This window comes from Hyalella azteca, unplaced genomic scaffold (assembly GCF_000764305.2).
Source record: "Hyalella azteca isolate HAZT.00-mixed unplaced genomic scaffold, Hazt_2.0.2 contig6741, whole genome shotgun sequence".
NCBI lineage: Eukaryota > Metazoa > Arthropoda > Malacostraca > Amphipoda > Hyalellidae > Hyalella > Hyalella azteca.
This window is the reverse complement of record NW_025936893.1, coordinates 174,839-195,426: the sequence shown is the minus strand read 5'-3', so window position 1 is coordinate 195,426 and position 20,588 is coordinate 174,839. Positions and strand designations below refer to the sequence as shown.

The window sequence follows — 20,588 nt, the reverse complement described above, 5'->3', positions numbered from 1 at the left end:
GCCATCGAAGCGAAAAAACTTCTTTTTTGATCAACGACGTCGTAGAAAAATCGATCTCCAACGACCTGAACTCATGACAAAAACATCCATGCGAAGAAATTAAGTTCGTCAGAAGTTGCGGCTCAAGTGGCAGTAGCTTTCAAACAGAATGCATTTGTTACATTTTTATGTGTACTTCAAGATGAGGGAAGTTGATATTTAAAGTTACTTTTTAGAATAATTTCCCTTCGAACTTAATTTAAATAGTTAATGGTGAATATGTACCATTGCTGAAAAAATAGTACATAATATGTGAGTGTGTATGAAAAAAATATCCAGGCAGACTTGACATCGCCAATAAAATGTCATTATCAGGTTCAGCGTGAATTTATCCCTAAAAATAACGCATAGGCATTTTTCCTGTTTGTTTATATTTTATTATTATTATTATTATTATTACTATTATTATTATTATTATTATTAGTAGTAGTAGTAGTATTATTATTATTATTATTATTATTATTATCATTATTATTATTTTTTTGTCTTTTCTACTTCTTTTCAATCTAAATGCATTTTTAGGCAGAATTTCCGTGTCTCCTACTAAATTTAAACAAAAAGCGCAGGACAAAAAAATCCCTCAAATAATCAAAAAACAAAAACTCGCATCAATTGCATGCTACTCATATTGATGCAGATTTGAAGGCGCATACCTATTTCCATTCATACAGATTTCCTATATTATGCATTTTTAGCAACGCTATATTGCTAACGCATTTTTCAAATAATGATCGCATTTTTCGGTAAATGGCAGTCGCTTTTCACCAGGCATTCCCGTGGCCTTAATTATGTCTTTTTATATCGGCTGACTTTTTAGGACTCTGCTCTAAATTTATGACTATTACCAAATCCGGCTGCCCATTAACAAGTTTAAATGAGATTGGAACTGCGGCCGATAAATTCATTGGCAAAATTCATCGGTGCGCGTCGCTCCCGAGAACTTTCCTAATGTCTGATCGATGGTTCGCAGGCAGGCGCTTACTTTATTTCTAAGTGCACGTAATTTCGAACCGTGCATGTGATCGCAACGCCAGTTTTGCGATATCTTTTCTGTTGTGTGCGATGCATCGTTCTGGGTATACTGTATATCATTCTAAGATATGAAGCTTGACATCTTATATGACAACGATCTTACAGAGAATTTGAAAGCAAGGCCAGATAATTTACCTTTTATTTATATGAGAAAGCGTTTCGGAGTACAGCTCCATCGTCAGTTCATAATCCTATATGACAAGAAGAATCAATTAGAAATCTGAAATTCACATTGAAGATTAAAAGCCTAAATTCACATGAGTGGTTTGGGCATTGGTCTTTTGCAAATATTTTCATGTGTTTTCACGAGGCTACTTAGCTGGCCAATTACCCTCTTTATTTTAAGTCTGTTTCCTATAACTGATATGTCGATGATACATTTTTACTTTTCAAGCATTTAATGTGGGCCTCTTCTTTGATTATCTTAATCTCCAACGTCAGTCCATAAAATTCAACATGAAATTTGAATTGTATCCAACAATAGTTTATCTTTTCTCGATTGCAATGTTACAAAAACCAATGGCTGTTTTCTGACCTCTGTATTCCAAAAGTCAACGTTTACCTTTTTAAGCACCAGTATTTTTAGGTTTTTACTCATATCGTTTCAAATTAAATGGGATTCAACCGTGGCCTCCGTATTTGTTCAACTTTCCATGTTATGCACAGCGAATTTGAAATGTCGTTCAATATTTATTCACTAAATGGGTTTCCGTCCTAATTGGTGTATATTAAAATTGAGAAATTTATGTCTAGGCAATATACTGAAGTTGATCCCGATTGTGGCAACACGAACTTGATTTATTGTTCTTTTCCATATACTTTCATAATGCAGTTGAAACTATAGCTAAGGAATTGAAAGTTTTAATCACTAAATATCTTTCGAATGCTAATCTGCACGTGGTGTTAGTGAATAACTTTAAAATCGGCTCATTCTTCAAGTATAAAGATGCTCTCCCTCTTTTTGTGCGTTCGTCCCTAGTTTGTAGATACAGTTGTGAGCAGTGCGTATCAGCGAATGTCGGTATGACGTCTCGCAATTTTTATACTAGGCTGGAGGAGCATAAGGGCAGAAGTTATAAATAATAATAATAATAATAATAGCGGTTTCAGCGTTTAGTAGGCCGTAGGCCTGTCGCCGATTCTTAACATCGCAGAACATTCACAGCATTTTGCGTTCGCGAACTCGCAACTCACTGCTACAATTCTGCTGTGCTTAACCGCCCGGCCTCCTTGCTGATTCTGACCAGAAACTGACGCACAGAGCTGGGTTCGAACCCGCGCCTCTCTGCGCCAATCTTGGTACTCTGAACTTTAACCACTGGGCCACCCTGGGCAGGAACCCTGCTTACGCATCCTCCTCACTCAGCTATGCGCGTCCATGCTGAGCAGTGCAATGTCCCAGTGTCCGATAGTGATTTTAGAGTTCTAGCTGCCTCGACCGGTGTGGGTAACCAATGAATTTTAGAAACCCAGCATATTTTTATACAAAAACCCAGTTTAAATGTTGCCTTCAGCTTCTATCCCCTTGAAATTGTATTTATAGGATTTTGAACTGGCGAAGAAGCTTGTCTCCAAAACATTTTCTCATAAAATTAAATGGTAAACTTTCAGACTATTTTCTTTGCTTTTATAATCTTGGTGAATTTGCGATCTAAGCAGTCAAGAGATCTTACTTATACAACGATTTTGCTGTCGAGGTAGTAGCATTGTTTGTAATCAATTAAACCATTGAGTATTTTGTCGTTTTCCAGCGGCTTTTAGAAAAGAATATTATTCGCTTCACCATTTATGTCGCAAATTGAAGCTGCTGTTATTTATGCGTTGGAGGAGATTACTGGACATTTTGTTCGAAGTTTCCCAAAAGACTGAAACAATAGTAACGCTAAATCAGTGGTTCCCAAACTTTTTCAGGCTGGTGCCCCCTTTGGCTCCCTAGTGAATTTCTAGCGCCCTCCACAGACATACGCCTCTTTCTTGAAATTTAGTACGCTACAATTTTAAAAGAGAAAGGTTAAACACAAATGTGTATTTCACAAATAGAATCCCATTTGTGAACCGATATGTTTTTCAACTGTTTCAGCACTAGAAACCTAGGACGTCTCGGGCGAATTTACGGCCGGACTCGTGGCCGGTCTCTCGACCAATCTCCAAATTCAATNAGTCATGTGCTGCACGTGTTGTGTACAAATCGTCAAACAAACTTTCGAACTTCTGACTTCGACTTCGGATTGTCGCCCCCCTATCGCCCCCCAAACGCCCTCTTCTTCCTTACCGCCCCCCAAAATCTTTCCATCGCCCCTAAGGGGGCGATATCGCCCACTTTGGGAACCACTGCGCTAAATGAATTTCATTTACGTTTCATTGCCCTCAGCACCAAAAAAAAAGTAAGATTTTTGACACATAAACGTTCCCGATTATTTATCGCTGCATCACTTTCATGGTAGGAAAAATATTTTGATTATTTCGCCTAAAAGGTAATTATACCTTTATATTTGTAGCTGAAATCAGAAGCGAAATTATGTAGTTAGGTTGTTGGATAGATTATGGAAAAATAACTGCAGAAGATCATCAGTTTTAGGTCGCCAATCATTTCCATGCGCGTTACTGAAGTAAATGAATTAACTAGAGATTGAATTCATTCACAAATAGACAAAATATGAACAAAATATGAATATGGGAAGTTGCGCACGACACGACTGTGCCGTGATGTGCACCAATTTTACATCTCTCTTCGAAAAAAACACTGTAACGATTTAAGAGCATTCTGCTTGAATACTAAATAAATTCACGTATGCTATAGATTTAACTGAACCTCTTGCAAAGTCTTGTGAATATCTAATTCTGGAACATCCGCGTCAAGATCAGGATCTGTAAACGAATCAGTAAGACAATCTGGCGTCTGTTGAAAGATCAGATCCACGTCATTTGATTGGCTCGGGTTAAGAGGCTTAGGAATTAACAAATCTATTGATTCTAAATCAGTCGACAAAACGAGCCAATTATTCCGGAGTTACTTCAATGAGATCCCTAATTAGCTGCGAGGCTTGGGAGGCGCTGAGAGGGCAAGGGCATTGAGTGAGGGACTGTCAGTGAGAGTGAGGGTAAGTTGAGGGTGGGTGGGAGTAAGGTGAGGGTTAGTGAGGGTAGGATGAGTGAAAGTGAAGGTGGGGTGAGGGTAGGGTTAGGGTGGGAGTTTGCGAGTGTAAGGTGAAGGAGAATGAGAGTAGGGTGAGTGAGAGTGTGGGTAGAGTGAGGGTGAGTGAGGGTAAGGTGAGGGTTAGTGAGGGTAGGGTGAGGGTGAATGAAGGTGGGGTGAGGGTAGGGTCATTGTGAGAGTTTTTGAGTGTAAGGTGAAGGAGAATGAGAGTAGGGTGAGTGAGAGTGTGGGTAGAGTGAGGGTGAGTGAGGGTAGAGTGAAAGTTAGTAAGGGTAGAGTGAGAGTTAGTAGGGGTAGGGTGAAGGAGAGTGAGTGCAGGATGGGGATAAGTGAGAATATACGAGGGTAGGGACAGGGAGAGTATATGTGAGGGTTGGATAAATTCCAGCGAATTTGAGTGTAAAATAGAAATGACCAATATCGCGAATATTTTTGAGGATTTTGCAAATAAAAAGACTGAATTAGTGTCCCAAAGCTAGTATAAAATCCACGTGTTATCTGCAATTCCTCAACGTTCTGCGAAAATTCCTTGTTAAAATCCGTGTTAAAAAATTTAATCCAGTATTTCAATGCAAGCATGCACGTAAATCCTTAAGTTGTCTGCTAATCCAATTAGTGTATAAATAAAACTTGCCTGTTACGTGGTGACATGTTACCGAAACAGCCTCTGAGAGGTGACATGTTACCAAGTGCTGAAGTGATGATGATGAACTGAATGATAAGGTCAGCCAGACTTGTTGCATCGCAACATGTTATTTTCCATTGATTTTATGCTGTGCAATGGAAAGTTTGAAAAATATTGAAGCCACGTACGTTGTCGTATTTTGAAAAGCTGAAGGAGTAAGTCCTTTGATAATATTTAAATTGTGAGAGCTGTGCAAAATATTTTAGTTTGTACTTTGCTTTTGACAGGCAAAGCAATCAATGCATAATTTATCGATAATATTTTCTTAAACTTTAAAATAAACAATTTTATACTTACTGTCATTTTAATCAAATCTGAATCTACGTACAACATCCCTTGACATTATAGTAAAACAGTTAAATGAAAGTTCAAGTTTCTATTTACTTATGTTCGCGAGATTTTCTCGAGAGTTTTGTGGGATCCTAACAGCAAGTTCCACGGCCAATAATCCACTGTCATCTCCAGTAGCTCCCGCACAGATAAGCTCTTTTTCTTGAAGCAGTTTACAGTGCCGCTTCACTGCACGACAAGTGGCTTCGATAGACGACAGAAATAGTTTTATGATTTAAAAATTGGACGTCTTTTTGATTGAAGCCGTCGTGGTTTTCTCTAGATTTCGTAGGCTAGATGTTCTATGTTCGGGTATGAAGTCTTGAGCCATTGTCGGTCGCACCAACTGCAGCCCGACAGACGCGCCAGCTGCAGCCCGACAGACGCACCAACTGCAGCCCGACAGACGCACCAACTGCAGCCCGACAGACGCGCCAGCTGCAGCCCGACAGACGCACCAACTGCAGCCCGACAGACGCGCCAGCTGCAGCCCGACAGACGCTCCAGCTGCAGCCCGACAGACGCACCAACTGCAGCCCGACAGGCGCACCAGCTGCAGCCTGAAGGACGCACCAACTGCAGCCCGACAGGCGCACCAGCTGCAGCCCGACAGGCGCACCAGCTGCAGCCTGAAGGACGCGTCAGCTGCAGCCCGACGGACGGAATTTATTTGGAATAAAAACATACCGACTTACCCTTACTACAAACAATCTTGAAATAAATTACTTCCATTTAGCTATTCATTAAAACATGTTGTAACTGGATAGCTTTAAATAAATATTTTATTGCGCAGTAATTTCACTTCACTTCAAGTTTATTTTTAATGCTCGTTTTCCGAGCTCTTTGTTTAAAAATAAGTTTTTTTTTCTCAAAATTAAATGACTTTGTAATTAAATTTTCGAATATTTACACATAAATTCACCAAATTCCATAAGCTCTACAAACTCGAATTTACAATTTTTACCTTTTAAACTCTTAACCTTCATAACAATTGAAATTTTGCAATTGAAAAAATAATTTAGATGAGAGAATAGCGACCAAAAATTCATTTTTTTTACATTTAATCCAAGCTAAACCGAGCTAACAGAAATTTGGAACTCTGATAACCATAAAATTAAACTACTGATTATAATTATGACAAAGATGATGATGACGAAGGCTATGATAGCGATCATAAAGAAAATTATTAAATAGCTCTAAGGCAACTGATGACGAAGTCGATGATAACAAGTATGCCGAAAATGATGAAATAGCTTTAAGGCAACTGATGACGAAGTCGATGATAACAACCATACAGAAAATGATGAAATAGCTCTAAGGCAACTGATGACGAAGTCGATGATAACAAGTATGCCGAAAATGCTGAAATAGCTTTAAGGCAACTGATGACGAAGTCGATGATAACGAAGTCGATGATAAGGCAACTGATGACGAAGTCGATGATAACAACAATACAGAAAATGATGAAATAGCTCTAAGACAACACTTATGATGGGCGTTAGCCGGAACATTCGCAGGAATAGAAGTGGTTGAGGCGCGGCTGTTGCGCTCCTAACTGAAAGTCATGGGCCTCCTGATCACCGGACTCCCCAAAGCTCCATAAATCCGTCAAGACGGACGCCCCGGAGACAAGCCGCCCTAAATTTCCCCCTGATGGAGCCATCGCTACAAAACGCACAAGTTTGGCCGGACGTTTCCTACTCACTCAGTTTCGTTCTCATGAATAAACGAAAATTGGCTTCGTTCTGTCTTGCGTACAAACAAAACATCGAAGTTACTTCGACTAACGGCATGGTTGTTGATTTGGAAACTGTTTTCTTGGGGCATGGGAAGATGATTTAAGTAAAATTATTTAAATTATTTTGTAGCTTTCACATGGTAAACCGCTTGTTTACACTTTGAATTTAAATTTTCTTATCTGGTTAATAATTTAGTTTGAAGAGTGAGCTCATTGTATACTACAGTCGTAAGAAACGAATATCTGCAGCAGGAAAATAAAGTTAATTTTTAACAATCGCATACGCTTTAATGGTGGCAACAACAGCATCAAATCTTTCGTCAACGAATTTTATTTGCTTCTCGCACCATAAAAAAGTTCGTATCAAACATATTTTCGCTTCTGAAACTCTCTTCAAGTCATTCAACAAACAATGGAGAAAATTTTCATTTTTCCCCCCAAAAAAATTCAATTTAGGGGAATGATGGACGTGCGTTGCCGAGAAAAATGCGTAAATTTCGTTCCTCGCTGTGTTCTTCGGTAACGAACGCATCTTATCCCAGCAGCTATTGTCCGCTACGAAAACACAAAAACTTGGCAGCGTTTTTGTGCGGACAGACTTATCGGGGTAAACAAAAAGCGGGCTAAGAAAATAAAGGCAAAGGGGCCGCAGCTCCTAAGACCCAATAGCCACTCTTATTGAGACCAGACGCCCGACAAATGCCCGCCTTCGAGCATCCTGGGCATGCAATAGCTGAAATTTGTCAGGCGTGTGAAAAATTCGACTGCGGTTCGAACGTTCTTGCATGACATGGATTGCGTTAAGGCAAAAGAAAGCTTAAACTGGCACAAGAGGCAGAAATGCCGGCGTTCGGATTGCGTCAAGGCAAAAGAAAGCTTAAACTGGCACAAGTGGATGCATAAATGCCGGCGTTCGGATTGCGTTAAGGCGAGAGAACGCTAAAACTGGCACAAGATGCATAAATGCCGGCGTTCGGATTGCGTTAAGGCAAAAGAACGATTAAACTGGCACAAGTGGATGCATAAATGCCGGCGTTCGGATTGCGTTAAGGCGAAAGAACGGCTGAACAGGCACAAGTGACAGAAATGCTGTGTTAGGGCGAAAGAACGCTTAAACAGGCGCAAGTGACAGAAATGCCTGCGTTCAGATTGTTTTAAGGCGAAAAAACGATTAAACAGAAACAAGTGGCAGAAATGTCAGCGTTCAAATTGCGTTAAGGTAAAAGAAAGCTTAAACAGGAACAAGTAACAGAAATACCGGCGTTCGGATTGTGTTAAGGCGAAAGAACGCTTAAACTGGCACAAGTGACAGAAATGCCGGCGTTCGTATTGCAAAGCAAAATAACGCTTTAAAAATGTGTGTAAGAAACACCAGCTTTCGGTGCACAAGCTTTAAATCTGAATATGACTATAGTTGGGATAAAAATACATATATTCTTTATTAACTAAAATATATGCTCGAATGTTAGCGAATCTCTTGAATGAGATAAGTACGAGTTTATTAGAAAAGTTTTCCAATTCTGTCGTGTTAATGGACAACTGAGGTGAAAAACGTAATTTTTTAAACGAGTCTCTATTATTAGCCAATAACAATGTTTTCACTCAAAGAAAAACTTTTATATTTGTTTACTTAAATCCAGAGAAAGTGTAGAAATGTTCCAAATTGAGGCAATGCGATTTAAATGAAAATCCATAAAAAACTCAATCACTGTATTTACAACGATGCATTGACGTCGTTCAAATAATTTGAAGATCTGGAAAGACAATTCCACTAAGACGTGTTTGTGTGGAAAATCCTTGGAACGGGGCCATTGCTGGATTTAAAATTATTAATAACGATGTTCCATTTAAGTAATATCCGTGTTTTTAAAGTGAAATGAACAACCCCATAATACCCTTTATATCCAGAACGGACAATTCCTAGCAAGTGGCATTTATTGTTAATGCGAGCTGGTGGAAAAGGACACTATTAACCAGAGGCCATTTCCAGCCAGCTTCTAGTGCTTCTCTTTTCAATAAAGAGCAGTTAAGGAGGAGACAAGTGGGTGCCTACAAGAGAATTGTGTCTCATTGCAGCCTCTTTGTATTCCGCCAACCTCGTGACAGGTGCTGCAAAAATACTCGAAATTTCTCTTCACGAAAGAAAGGAAAATTTTCAGCCTCTTCTCGGGATGGCCGAAAAACTCGGCGATGATTGCACTCGTGTGGCCCAAAGTACGAGCAACCCTATGGCTCCCTTGTGACCGTGTTGACCGCATGAAAACATATGGTAAGAAGTGAAAAAATAAACTAAATTTCAAAGTTTGATCAGTCACGTATGTGCCTCCATTTTGGACAACTGTTGGAGATTAGTTTGCCTTTATAGTATCTCAAAAGACCCCAGCGTTTGAGATTACTTCACTTGTATAATGCTTGTGAGCAACTTAAGTACGAATTTTACATGATACAATAAGAGTTTGCTCTGTGATACACATTACTTAAGTTGATTTTTTGCTTGCTTAAACTAAATATACTAAAAATGAACAATGCATGGTACATTGAAATTCTAGCCGTCTCATGAAGTCTCGCTAAAATCATTATCGTAACTGGAAAACATATCCAAATCCTAACCGTAACTAAAAAACACATCTCAATCCCCCCGTAACTAAAAGTCACATTGAAATCTTAACCGTAACTAAAATGCACACTCAAATTCCTACCGTAACTAGAAGACGCATTCAAATCCCTACCGTAACTAGAAGGAACATTCAAATCCCTACCATAACTAGAAGACGCATTCAAATCCCTACCGTATCTAGAAGGAACATTCACATTCCTACCGTAACTAGAAGACGCATTCAAATTCCTACCGTAACTAGAAGACGCATTCAAATCCCTACCGTAACTAGAAGACGCATTCAAATTCCTACCGTAACTAGAAGGAACATTCAAATTCCTACCGTATCTAGAAGGAACATTCAAATTCCTACCGTAACTTGAAGACGCATTCAAATCCCTACCGTATCTAGAAGGAACATTCACATTCCTACCGTAACTTGAAGACGCATTCAAATTCCTACCGTAACTAGAAGACGCATTCAAATCTTAACCGAAAGGGGAATGCGAGGTTGAACTTCATTCTATTTGAACAGATTATCCAGGTCTAGCGTTAAGACTGGCGCTGTTCTGCGCACAGCCGTCCGTCTGCCCATGAGTTTATGCAAATTGTTCAATTTTGCGCTAGCCTGAAAATCACGAGAAATTCTACAAAGCTGCAGCACCAAAAGAGCGAGGCGATTGTGAAAATGATTAACCAGCTACGATGCGATTCTATCCTCTTGTGAGAATTCTACCATTTTTGAGTCCGGATGAAATTTTTACGAGATTCGAATTGGCCTAAATTGAAAACAACATTGATTTGATAAGATCAAAATTGCATAACTGATTAGCTAGTAAAATTGATGTTGTCAGCTAATGGCTTAATTAATGGCTTAGGATTTAGGATTTAGAATCTTGAATTCGGCAGTGGAATTTTTGTGCAAACAATTGAGTGGAATTTATAATTTTGTTAAAGTAATTTATGAAATTTGATTCCTTTGAAAATTGCATTTCTTCAAATAATTCACCATTATTAATGGTTATCCATTGATAACAGATATTTTAACGTTCAATCCGCAGAAGTTAGGTCAGAGATTACATTAATGTTGGAAGGCTTTCTTCATGAGTATATGATGTTAATTGTCAACATTTACAAGTTTGGAGATCATGTGAGATATGATCGTAATCAATGGTATGTCTCTGACTACTTGATTGCAACATCGAAACATGGCATTGCAGTAGTGTTGAAACCAATACTCCTTTCTTTAATAGTGCATTCCAGCAATGTTCAAACGGAGACTACTTCTCTCGGCCATAGAATGCGTCGTTAAGAAGGTTCTGTAGATAAAAGCTCAGCACTTGGCACCACATGACGTCATTTATGGAAAAACTTCTTGGCGTTTGTCTCGAGTATAAAACTCCTCATATTGTCGGCCATGTTGGTCGTCTGCAGGACACATCTGTTAGCAATAACTCGCGTCTCCCGGGATTCGTAAAATCCTCCGAATTGTTCACAGAACGCTCTGTGCTTCTCTGTGTATTATCGACTTTCGAATCTCCGGGGCCGGTCGATAAGTAATTTTGGCTTTAAACGGTTGAGTTTATGAATGATTTTGAGGAGTTATGATTCATAAATCAAGATTTATCAGTCCAAGATTCATTGCTTCAAGACTCATCAAATTATGTCTTCCGGTGATCTTCGGGTTAGGATTTGGAAAAATTAAATCTCATTCAAAAAATGTCGGTGGCAATTCATTTTAAACTTTGATTTGATCACACATTACGTATATTTTGCGGTTGTTAGATCTTCAGCCATCAAGCAGAAGTAATTCCTTCTTCCGTCCGAGCAACAAGCCGAATGTCCTCGAACTGACAACGCGAGAACGAAACTCGTTTCTTGGCGTTCTCTCGGTCAAGATTTTCCTCCCCCAGCGAACACAGTAACCTAAAAGACAACATTTTCTTGCCAATAATATTGGGGAACACGACCATAAGTAATCCGGTCGAGGTTGCCTCAATAAAAAAGTCATTTGATAGCCGCGGTTTGGGAACCTCCCCGACTGATAGCCTTGTCTGCGTGCCCTTACGAAGATTAGAGCCGATCATTGTCATCCAACCGACGTTATTTCGTTGGCCACCTTTAAGTCGACCGTGATTTCCAACGAAGGGCGGCCATCAAGAGGCCGTTACAATGGATCTATTTTTATCGTAGAAACTCAGCTGAAATTGCCGCGTAATCTTGTATTGCAACCTGAACATGGACGAGAAAATTGATAAAAAATATCAGCACGAAAATAGAAAAGCCAGATATTTTCGTTATCTCAGTGTAGCGGGAGAAATGAACTGCATTTATAATTGTTCCGTGTCTCCAACCGCGGGTTGCACCATACCAGGATACCAATAATCATTTTACATTATTGTATGAGACACAAAACAGATTTCATTTAAAGATTATGAAGACCTTTTGCAGTAATGGTACTTTATACGTGAAATGGACCGAATAATAACCGTTTAACAGAATTTATTGCGGAACTGGCTGGTTAAGCACAGATATCAAAACTTTTTGACATAATACAGTTGCAGAAATGGCTAAAATTTCAACCTTTAACATGAAAATAATTATTTCAGTTCATCATAGGTAAGTACTGCTGATTATTTGAGCCATACTTAAAAAAATTGGTTCTGCACTTCTTATCTTCAGTCATGCTCGGCGAAGAGCGGCAGCTGCAACAAAACTCAGAGCGTCGCGAGCGGGGCCAAAAGTTGGCCGCTACAGCACGAACTTACTTTCTAAAAAAATATGAAAGTTTCCATCTCAAGCATGGTTTATAGAAAAATATAGATTTTAGATTTTTGTCTATTGATAGTACGAACTTTTCTCATGGAAAGCAATTTTCGAATATATCTATAAGGAAGTTTTTAAATCATTGATTTTGAATTATTCAAAACAACATTATGAAAAAATATCGAAAAATATTCTTAAATACAAACATTATTCACTTTTGAACATTATTAGCAATGCGTATGAAAGAAAATCAGGAAATTTTTATCTTGTTATAAATACATAAAAAAATAGAAAAGATTATCATATCACAAAAATTCCCTTTGTGCAGGAGAATTTCAAAAAGCAAACGACAGTTATGTTCCATCCTTTTAGTCTCACCTAAAATTACATTTTTATAAGCACTCGCGCCGAATATCTTCATCCTTATCCAAAAATATATCAGTCACTCCCGCTGGATTTCACCACACAAATATCGTCATCCTTATCCAAAAAATATCAGTCATTCCCGCTGGATTTCACCACACAAAGAAATATTCTCCCTGGAACATTAAAGTGAAGCCCCATGGCGGCTGTACTCGAGCTGCTCGTTGTCATTCCAGCACAAATTTCGATCTGGATGCGACTAGCGCTCCAAATATAAGTTTTTTTAATGGAAATTCCCGCCCGGAGTTGCATAAAATTTGCAGAAAACAAACCACAGAACGAGGAGATGTTTTCTGCAGAGATGGAGCATTTTCCAGGTTTCTGTTGGTGAGTCTGTGATACTTGTGGCTTTCGGTAGGGAAGTGTCCGTGTTTATTTTTATTCTGAGTATTTCTTTTAATTTAATAAGAATAATTTGAAGCTTAGATTGGAATAGAAATGTCTTCGCTTGACATAGTATCGGTATTACAATCATTAGAAGTCTTAAGAGAATATAATGCTTACATAAAAGTACTAGCATCATTTATATTTTTCGATTTATATTCAAGTCTGAATGCCAATAATAGTTGGCTAGCTTAATGAATGTATTACTTCGATATTAGTAGCCATCAATTATTTCGTTGCAGCTACTCAGTGAAGGTGCATTCGCATAATATTTAAAAATATTGCTCAGCAAAGTTAATTTTGTGGTACAAGAAAATGTGGTTGATGAGGCGAGATTAGCGTCAACACCGGCCCGCTCTGAAGTGATAAGCACCGAATATTCGGGAAGAATAGGCGATGCTAATCATTACGTAATGTTTTTGGTGCACAATGTTTTTAGTACGCATTTTTTTGGAATATAATGTTTCCGGTACCAAATTTTTTGGTTCTTAATGTTATGGTACTATTTTTAGCGCATTTCCTCATTTATGGAAAAAATGCACTATTGTGCTCGCCATGTCCGTCTATCTGTCTGTCCGTCCGTCTGTCCGTGACCTCAAGTTTTCGTCGACGAGAAAATGCGCTCTCTGTCACTCACTGCAGTGAGTACTGAGTTATATTTATCTTGTACATGGTGTTTTTGGTACGTAATGTTTTTGGTACATAATGTTTTTAGTACGCAATTTTTTTGGTTCATAATATCTTCGGTACGTATTTTTTTATATGATGTTTTTGGTACATAATTAATATTTTTGGTACCTAATGTTTCTGGTACGTAATGTTTTTGGTACATGATGTTTTGGTGCATAATGATTTTGGTACGTAATGTTTTTGATACATTAGGTTTTTCGTACGTAATGTTTTTGCTACGTTAAAGTTTTTGGTAAATATGGATTTTGGTACATAAATTTATGTTGCATAATCTTTTTGGTACGTAATGTTTTTGGTCCATAAGGTTTTTTGATACATATGGTTGTTTGTGCACAAGGTTTTGGGTACACATAGCTTTAGGTACAACCTTCGAGTTGTATAATGCTTCATGTACATGTTGTATAAGCATGATGCTTCATGTATACATCATGCTCAAGTTACATAATGCTTCAGGCAAATAATGTTTCATGTATACATCATGCTTATAATATTCTATCATGCCTCATGTATACATCATGCTTAATGTTCTATCATGCTTCAGGCACATCATGCCTCATGTATACATCATGCTTAATATTCTATCATGCTTTAGGCACATCATGCTTAATGTTCTATCTTGCTTCAGACACATAATGCTTCATGTATACATCATGCTTAATGCAACATCATGCTCCAGGCACATAATGCTAATGTACGACATGATCGTGCCCTAGAGTGCATTAGCTCCATAGATTCCACGCTGCAGCATCGACAATTGCATCAGTGTCAGTTTTTTGCTAGGTTTCCAGCCCGAAGTGATCCATCTCCATCAGTGTCACTCGAGCCATTATTGAATGAGAGAACAAATTTCATTCGCTTAGAGTTTCCCCATAAAATATAATATAACTTACAAAAACTCCCAGATAAATTGGCTTCGATGATGTATCGAAAATTTTAAACCGGCTGTAAGCAAACATTATTCCCTGTGCGTAAATTTTTGTTGTATATGGAGAGAATACAGCACGTTCTAGATAAAAACTTACAAAAACTTGATAGTTTTGATATAGCATAGAATAGTATAGTGATATCGGCGCTGAATAATAGGCCTGATGTGGCTTGTAGCTGATTCTTGTATTTTTCGTGACTTGTTCACAGGCGATCTAAAAACAGGTCCTTCAACAGGATCTTTTCCAAGCTGTCGATAGTTTGAAATAGCTACTAGACTTCCACCGGGTTCGACATGGTGCTAGGCATTTCAAGTCTGAACATATATTTCTCCATAGCTTTATCTAGTCTGTTCTTGAACGCGTCTACATAATGTTTTTTGAGCGTTTACATACAGTGGGTACAAAAAGTATCCGACACAAAGGAAAATTTTTATTTAATTATTAAAGCTCATTCAACAAAATAACATAAACGAACACTTTTCTAATGTATATATACATGGGATATCTAAATATCATATCAAAACAACAATCTCATTAAATGTTGACTTAATAATTGCAATTTTGCAAAAGTCAAGGTTCTAAAAGTATCCGACACATATAGTTATAAATTTACTCAATACTTCATCATGTGACCTTTAGCAGCCAAAACTGCTTCTAATCGATTGGAACACTTGTTCACAAGATTAACACATATGCTAATAGGAATTTTAGCCCGCTCTTCCATGCATATTTCTTTCAATTGAATAAGATTTCTTGGATCTCTCTCTTGTACCCTCAATTTCAATTCCCGCCACAGATTTTCAATCGGATTGAGGTCATGTGATTGATTGGCTTGGCCATGCCAATAACTCAATGTTCCTCTCCTGAAACCCTGCAAGAGTTGCCCCTAGCCATGTGCTTGGGTCATTGTCTTGTTAGAATATGCAACCTCGAAAAAGGTTCAATTTTTCGGCTGACTTCACGAGACATCTCTCAAGAATGCCCCGTTACAGTTTTGGCTGCTAAAAGTCACATGACGAAGTATCGAGTAAATTTGTTTCCTAGGTGTTGATACTTTTTGAACCTTTAATTTTTCATTTACATAATAAGCTTTAACTAAATAAAGTTTTTCTCTTGCGTCGGATCCTTCTTACACCCACTGTAGGTATATGTTCTTGACCGCGTCTTTTTGCATATTAATAAATTTTATGTTTTCATTCAATAAAATTTTGTATGGTGACAATGCGAGTAGAAAAAATTGCAGACAATTCTATTAGTTTGTGAGAGAATTATAAATTTACGAATTGCTTCCAATTACAGTTAATAATTTATATATAACAACGGTAAAATGATTAAGGAAATATTCATGACTGTGAATATCATTATAAGTAGAGAATTATTGCAATGGCCAAAAACTGTTTATTTTACTTTAACAAAAAAAAATCGAGCGAAATAGCACGCAGATGTTTTTAGTGTTAATTCAGAAAAAAAAGATTGGGAGTTAGAAAATACCTTGAAATGTTTACACAGTCGAAAACATTGCCCACCGCCAGGCACGTGTAACAAGATCGTGTCGAACAGCAATCTTTTTGTGCGTTAGTTTAGATAAATAAAAACATAGAGATATTTTGTGCTTAGGTGCATCCTCCTCCTACATCTTCCTCCTACATCCTCCTCCTACATCCTCCTCCTACATCTTCCTCCTACATCTTCCTCCTACATCCTCCTCCTACATCTTCCTCCTACATCCTCCTCCTTCATCCTCCTCCTACATCCTCCTCCTACATCCTCCTCCTACATCTTCCTCCTTCATCCTCTTCCTACATCCTCCTCCTACATCCTCCTCCTACATCCTCCTCCTACATCCTCCTCCTACATCCTCCTCCTACATCCTCCTCCTACATCCTCCTCCTACATCCTCCTCCTACATCCTCCTCCTACATCCTCCTCCTACATCCTCCTCCTACATCCTCCTCCTACATCCTCCTCCTACATCCTCCTCCTACATCCTCCTCCTACATCCTCCTCCTACATCCTCCTCCTACATCCTCCTCCTACATCCTCCTCCTACATCCTCCTCCTACATCCTCCTCCTACATCCTCCTCCTACATCCTCCTCCTACATCCTCCTCCTACATCCTCCTCCTACATCCTCCTCCTACATCCTCCTCCTACATCCTCCNAACCGTATCTACGATACTTTCTGTATGAACTTATGTCATGTCCAAATCTCAATTTTTAGCGTTGTAATAACTGTTCACTTGCTTGATAATGAATATTGATATATTCGAAACGTCGCATTCTATTAAAATGTCATTCGGTAATCTGCTTTTTGATCTCCAAGCTCCAGCTAGAAATTTCGTTCGGCTTATCGAAAAAAACAATAAGAAAATCGTAAATAAAAATATATATATATATATATAGCAGATGAAACTTTGAAACTTGTAAAAAAACTTCCACGTCGAATAAAAGTTGTTTCATGAAACTTGAAGGAGTGATGCCACGCAGAATAAAAGCTGTCAAGGTATTTCACGCAACCGGAGTAGCAGAAAGCCTTTATTGGCTTCTGGTCCAGTAGTTCTTGATCGAGCTCCTCTTGATGAATTCCGTCCTAAGGTTTTCATTGGAGAATCTTGCGTAACCCCTGCCACCCCAATGTTACCCCAGCCCCCTGTCCTTTGAAAATCTTACCACAAAATAACTGAACTTGATAAAATTTGTAGTTTCCACCAAATTTCTTTAAGCAGAATGCTAATTATTGAAAAATGTGTCTCGGGTTAGCGTAAATTGTTTTGAAGTGGCACAACATAGACTACTACGCCAAGTATCCTGACATGACAATCAACATGATATAAATAACAGCATAATTGGGGCATCAGCTTCCCCAACTGAGGGCAAATCTGTGTTGCTTAATTGCTTTCGTTCAACTGCCCCTCCACCACCTTCCACTCCAAAAAAAGTTTTTTTTGCCAATATTCAAAAAAGGCACATTGTTGTTTATCAGGTGGTTGGGATATACAAATTGGACTGTTAGCTCATGGATATATTAGTTTTCGACAGTTAGGTCATGGACAACAACCTTCCATTTGGTTGTTGCGATGGTTGAACAACCCCAAGTGATCAACTAGTACACAGAAGCCTGCCTCCGATCATTAACGATTACATATATCTCATAAAACATCGTCAACTGCAGCGACACCTAATATCTGTTCCAAAAATTATTTCTATCTATTAAGTTCGGATTAGGATTTTTAGATATGCTTTTATTTTTCCAACAAGCACTCTCCCTTAATCCTTCAATCGATGGATTAATAGATGATTCGTTTGGACGTTTATCGAACCATTTTTCTCCATCGCTGTTGAAAATATAATAAACTGCACAACAGGAGATCACACGCTCAGCTTGCTGATAAAAAGCGAATCAAAGGCCTTTAATTTAGAACGAACGAGTTGATTTTACGCAACGGAGGACATTTACGAAATCTAACCGACTCTGAAAATAGAATGTCGAATATAATAAGGCAGCTCGGTTTGTATTTAATTGGATTATTCCCGAGTTTATAACGAAAGTTTTCCCAGGGGTCTTCAGAGTTGAAGAAAACTCTTGATCAAAATGCGGAAATCTTTTTAATAATGTAGGTGAAGCCGTAAATAGTGACAACTTTCTTCCTAGGCTCGCTTTGTTAATGAAACTCTCTCGTAATTCTCGATGTCTGAACTTCATACAGATGAAAAGTGTTCAATGTCAGTGTTTGAATGTGAGTAAATTTAATATCTGGTCCCCCTTGAATGATGGAACCAAGCCATCGAAGTTTTGGGACCTCGCTTGGCGTTAAACCCGTCCATTTGTTGGCTGTCGACGCCTGATACAAAAATCTAGTGAGAAAAAATAGCTTCGGCCGTTAGGGAAAGTCTAAATGAGTGTGGAAATTCGCTATTGCAAAGCTAATCGATTCGGTAAAATGTGATCAAAGCTTTTGGAATTAGGTTCGGGCTTTGTGGAAGTTCTACGTTGTCGAGTGAAAATAACTCGGCAATCAATTGTGCGAACTTGGATCGTCGTTTTTATGTTTAATTAAAGATGAAATGTTTCCATGAAGATGCTTCGCGGGTGAGCTGTCACATGAAAAAATTATTTTTGCAAATATTCACATTATTTATTGTTCGCTTGAAATTTTAAATGATACCAAATGATGGAATTCATCAAGAGGAAATAATAATATGTAACATGAATTATCGATATTTTTCGTGAATAAGAGAGCATTGGAAAACATCCGACTGATTATACTAAAAATCTGTGAATTTTCTTCATTTTTGTTGCGGAAACGATTTTCATACAAATAATGATTGACGGTTAAAAATTTTGGAACAGGAAATAATTCTTTAGTTAATTTTGTACTTCTATATTTCAGTGCACTTCTCCAGAGCCAACAAACTACTTATTTATTCAAGTGTACTTCCTATAGAACCTTGGCAGAAAGTTTTGAATTTATTATACCCCGAAAAGTGATCATGCATGTAGCCGCCATTTCCATATATCTGAAATTTTCAGCAATAGAATTAGTCTACTCGACGAAGTCAATTTCACAAGCGTCACATCATTAATTGTTAGACCTACTCGAAGATACGGATGCCTGTACTACCAGAGTGACCAAGCTATTCAGTTCGTTCGATTTAGTGTTTGATTTCTTGAATTATTGATGATCCTGTTTCATTATTATTTATTTATTTTAGGTCATATATTACAATTTCATGTAGATAGCGTACCGTTTTTCTTGTATAATTTTCTTATGCATATTTGTCATTTATTTCAAGAAACCATGCGTCATAGATTATTCGTTTCTTATCCAGCCATGATGGCGCGTCTTGGAATAGTTTAGCAAAGTTCATAAATAACTAGCCTATAAGAAAGTCCTTTACAATACATAAATCATGAAGTATGGGGCAATGAAGAATCATTGACCTGATATTTATCCGCCAGTACCGCAATTATTTTGCATTGCAGAATAAAAAAATCTATAGTCTGATGGATATCGAATATTTGGAGCTTCAAGCTCCATGATTCGAATTAGTATTTTAACCATCATCTCACTATCATTTAAAAAGTTGTATTCACCGAACTCGTATCGTTTTACGGCCGTTCACATAACGTGCTCTGAAAGCGAATATTCTCATCGTCATTAAATTCCGACCGTTTTTGCATGCGTTCGATCAGGAAGGAAAAGTTTTTCTTGTAAACTAAACCGGTTTTCATTTCATTTTGTGAGTGGCGGAGCTTGTTTAGCGATATCTTGCCTCGGTTCTTTTCTCAAGACCGAGCCACAGTTTTCTTGTGAATAGAAATTGCTGCTCGACACATAAACTGCTAGCACCCAACCATGGTACGCAGGATTGGATGCATTTGGCGTCGTGGGACAACGTTTGCATCGCCACCGAAACATTTTTTTAGCACAAGTCAATTATCACAAAACAGGTCGATAAACATTTTTTTCTGTTCTCTCAGCACCGGAACTAAGATGACTCGGGTTTTTAATTAACGAAATCGTTTCTTTCTTTTAAAAAATGTATTTTATTATTATTTTCCTTACTGATTTTCCGAAGTTGTCGCATTTACATTCCTACTCGAAGTGATGGAGATTGAAGCAAGTTAAAAAATTGTACGTTAGTTCGAAGATGGATCAACCATTCCAAAAATATTTCCTTGGTGATCTATTCGTTTACATTTACATCATTTAAATTTTTGATAACCCCAAAACATATTAATTATCAGGAATGATTCCATGAAAATTTCATGCATTTGTATTATCACCGAGTTCCTATAGAACACGCTTTTCAGAAGCGGT

At 38.0% G+C, this 20,588-nt stretch overlaps 1 protein-coding gene across 1 annotated transcript; it reads left to right on the top strand.

The window, feature by feature from the left end:
- Positions 1-15,604: 15,604 nt before the first annotated feature.
- Positions 15,605-16,956, top strand: LOC108668638 (extensin-3-like). The gene is made up of 2 exons (XM_018155880.1): positions 15,605-15,679; positions 16,384-16,956. Exons 1-2 carry the CDS (start codon positions 15,605-15,607, stop codon positions 16,954-16,956), a joined length of 648 nt encoding a protein of 215 aa, XP_018011369.1.
- Positions 16,957-20,588: the final 3,632 nt, after the last annotated feature.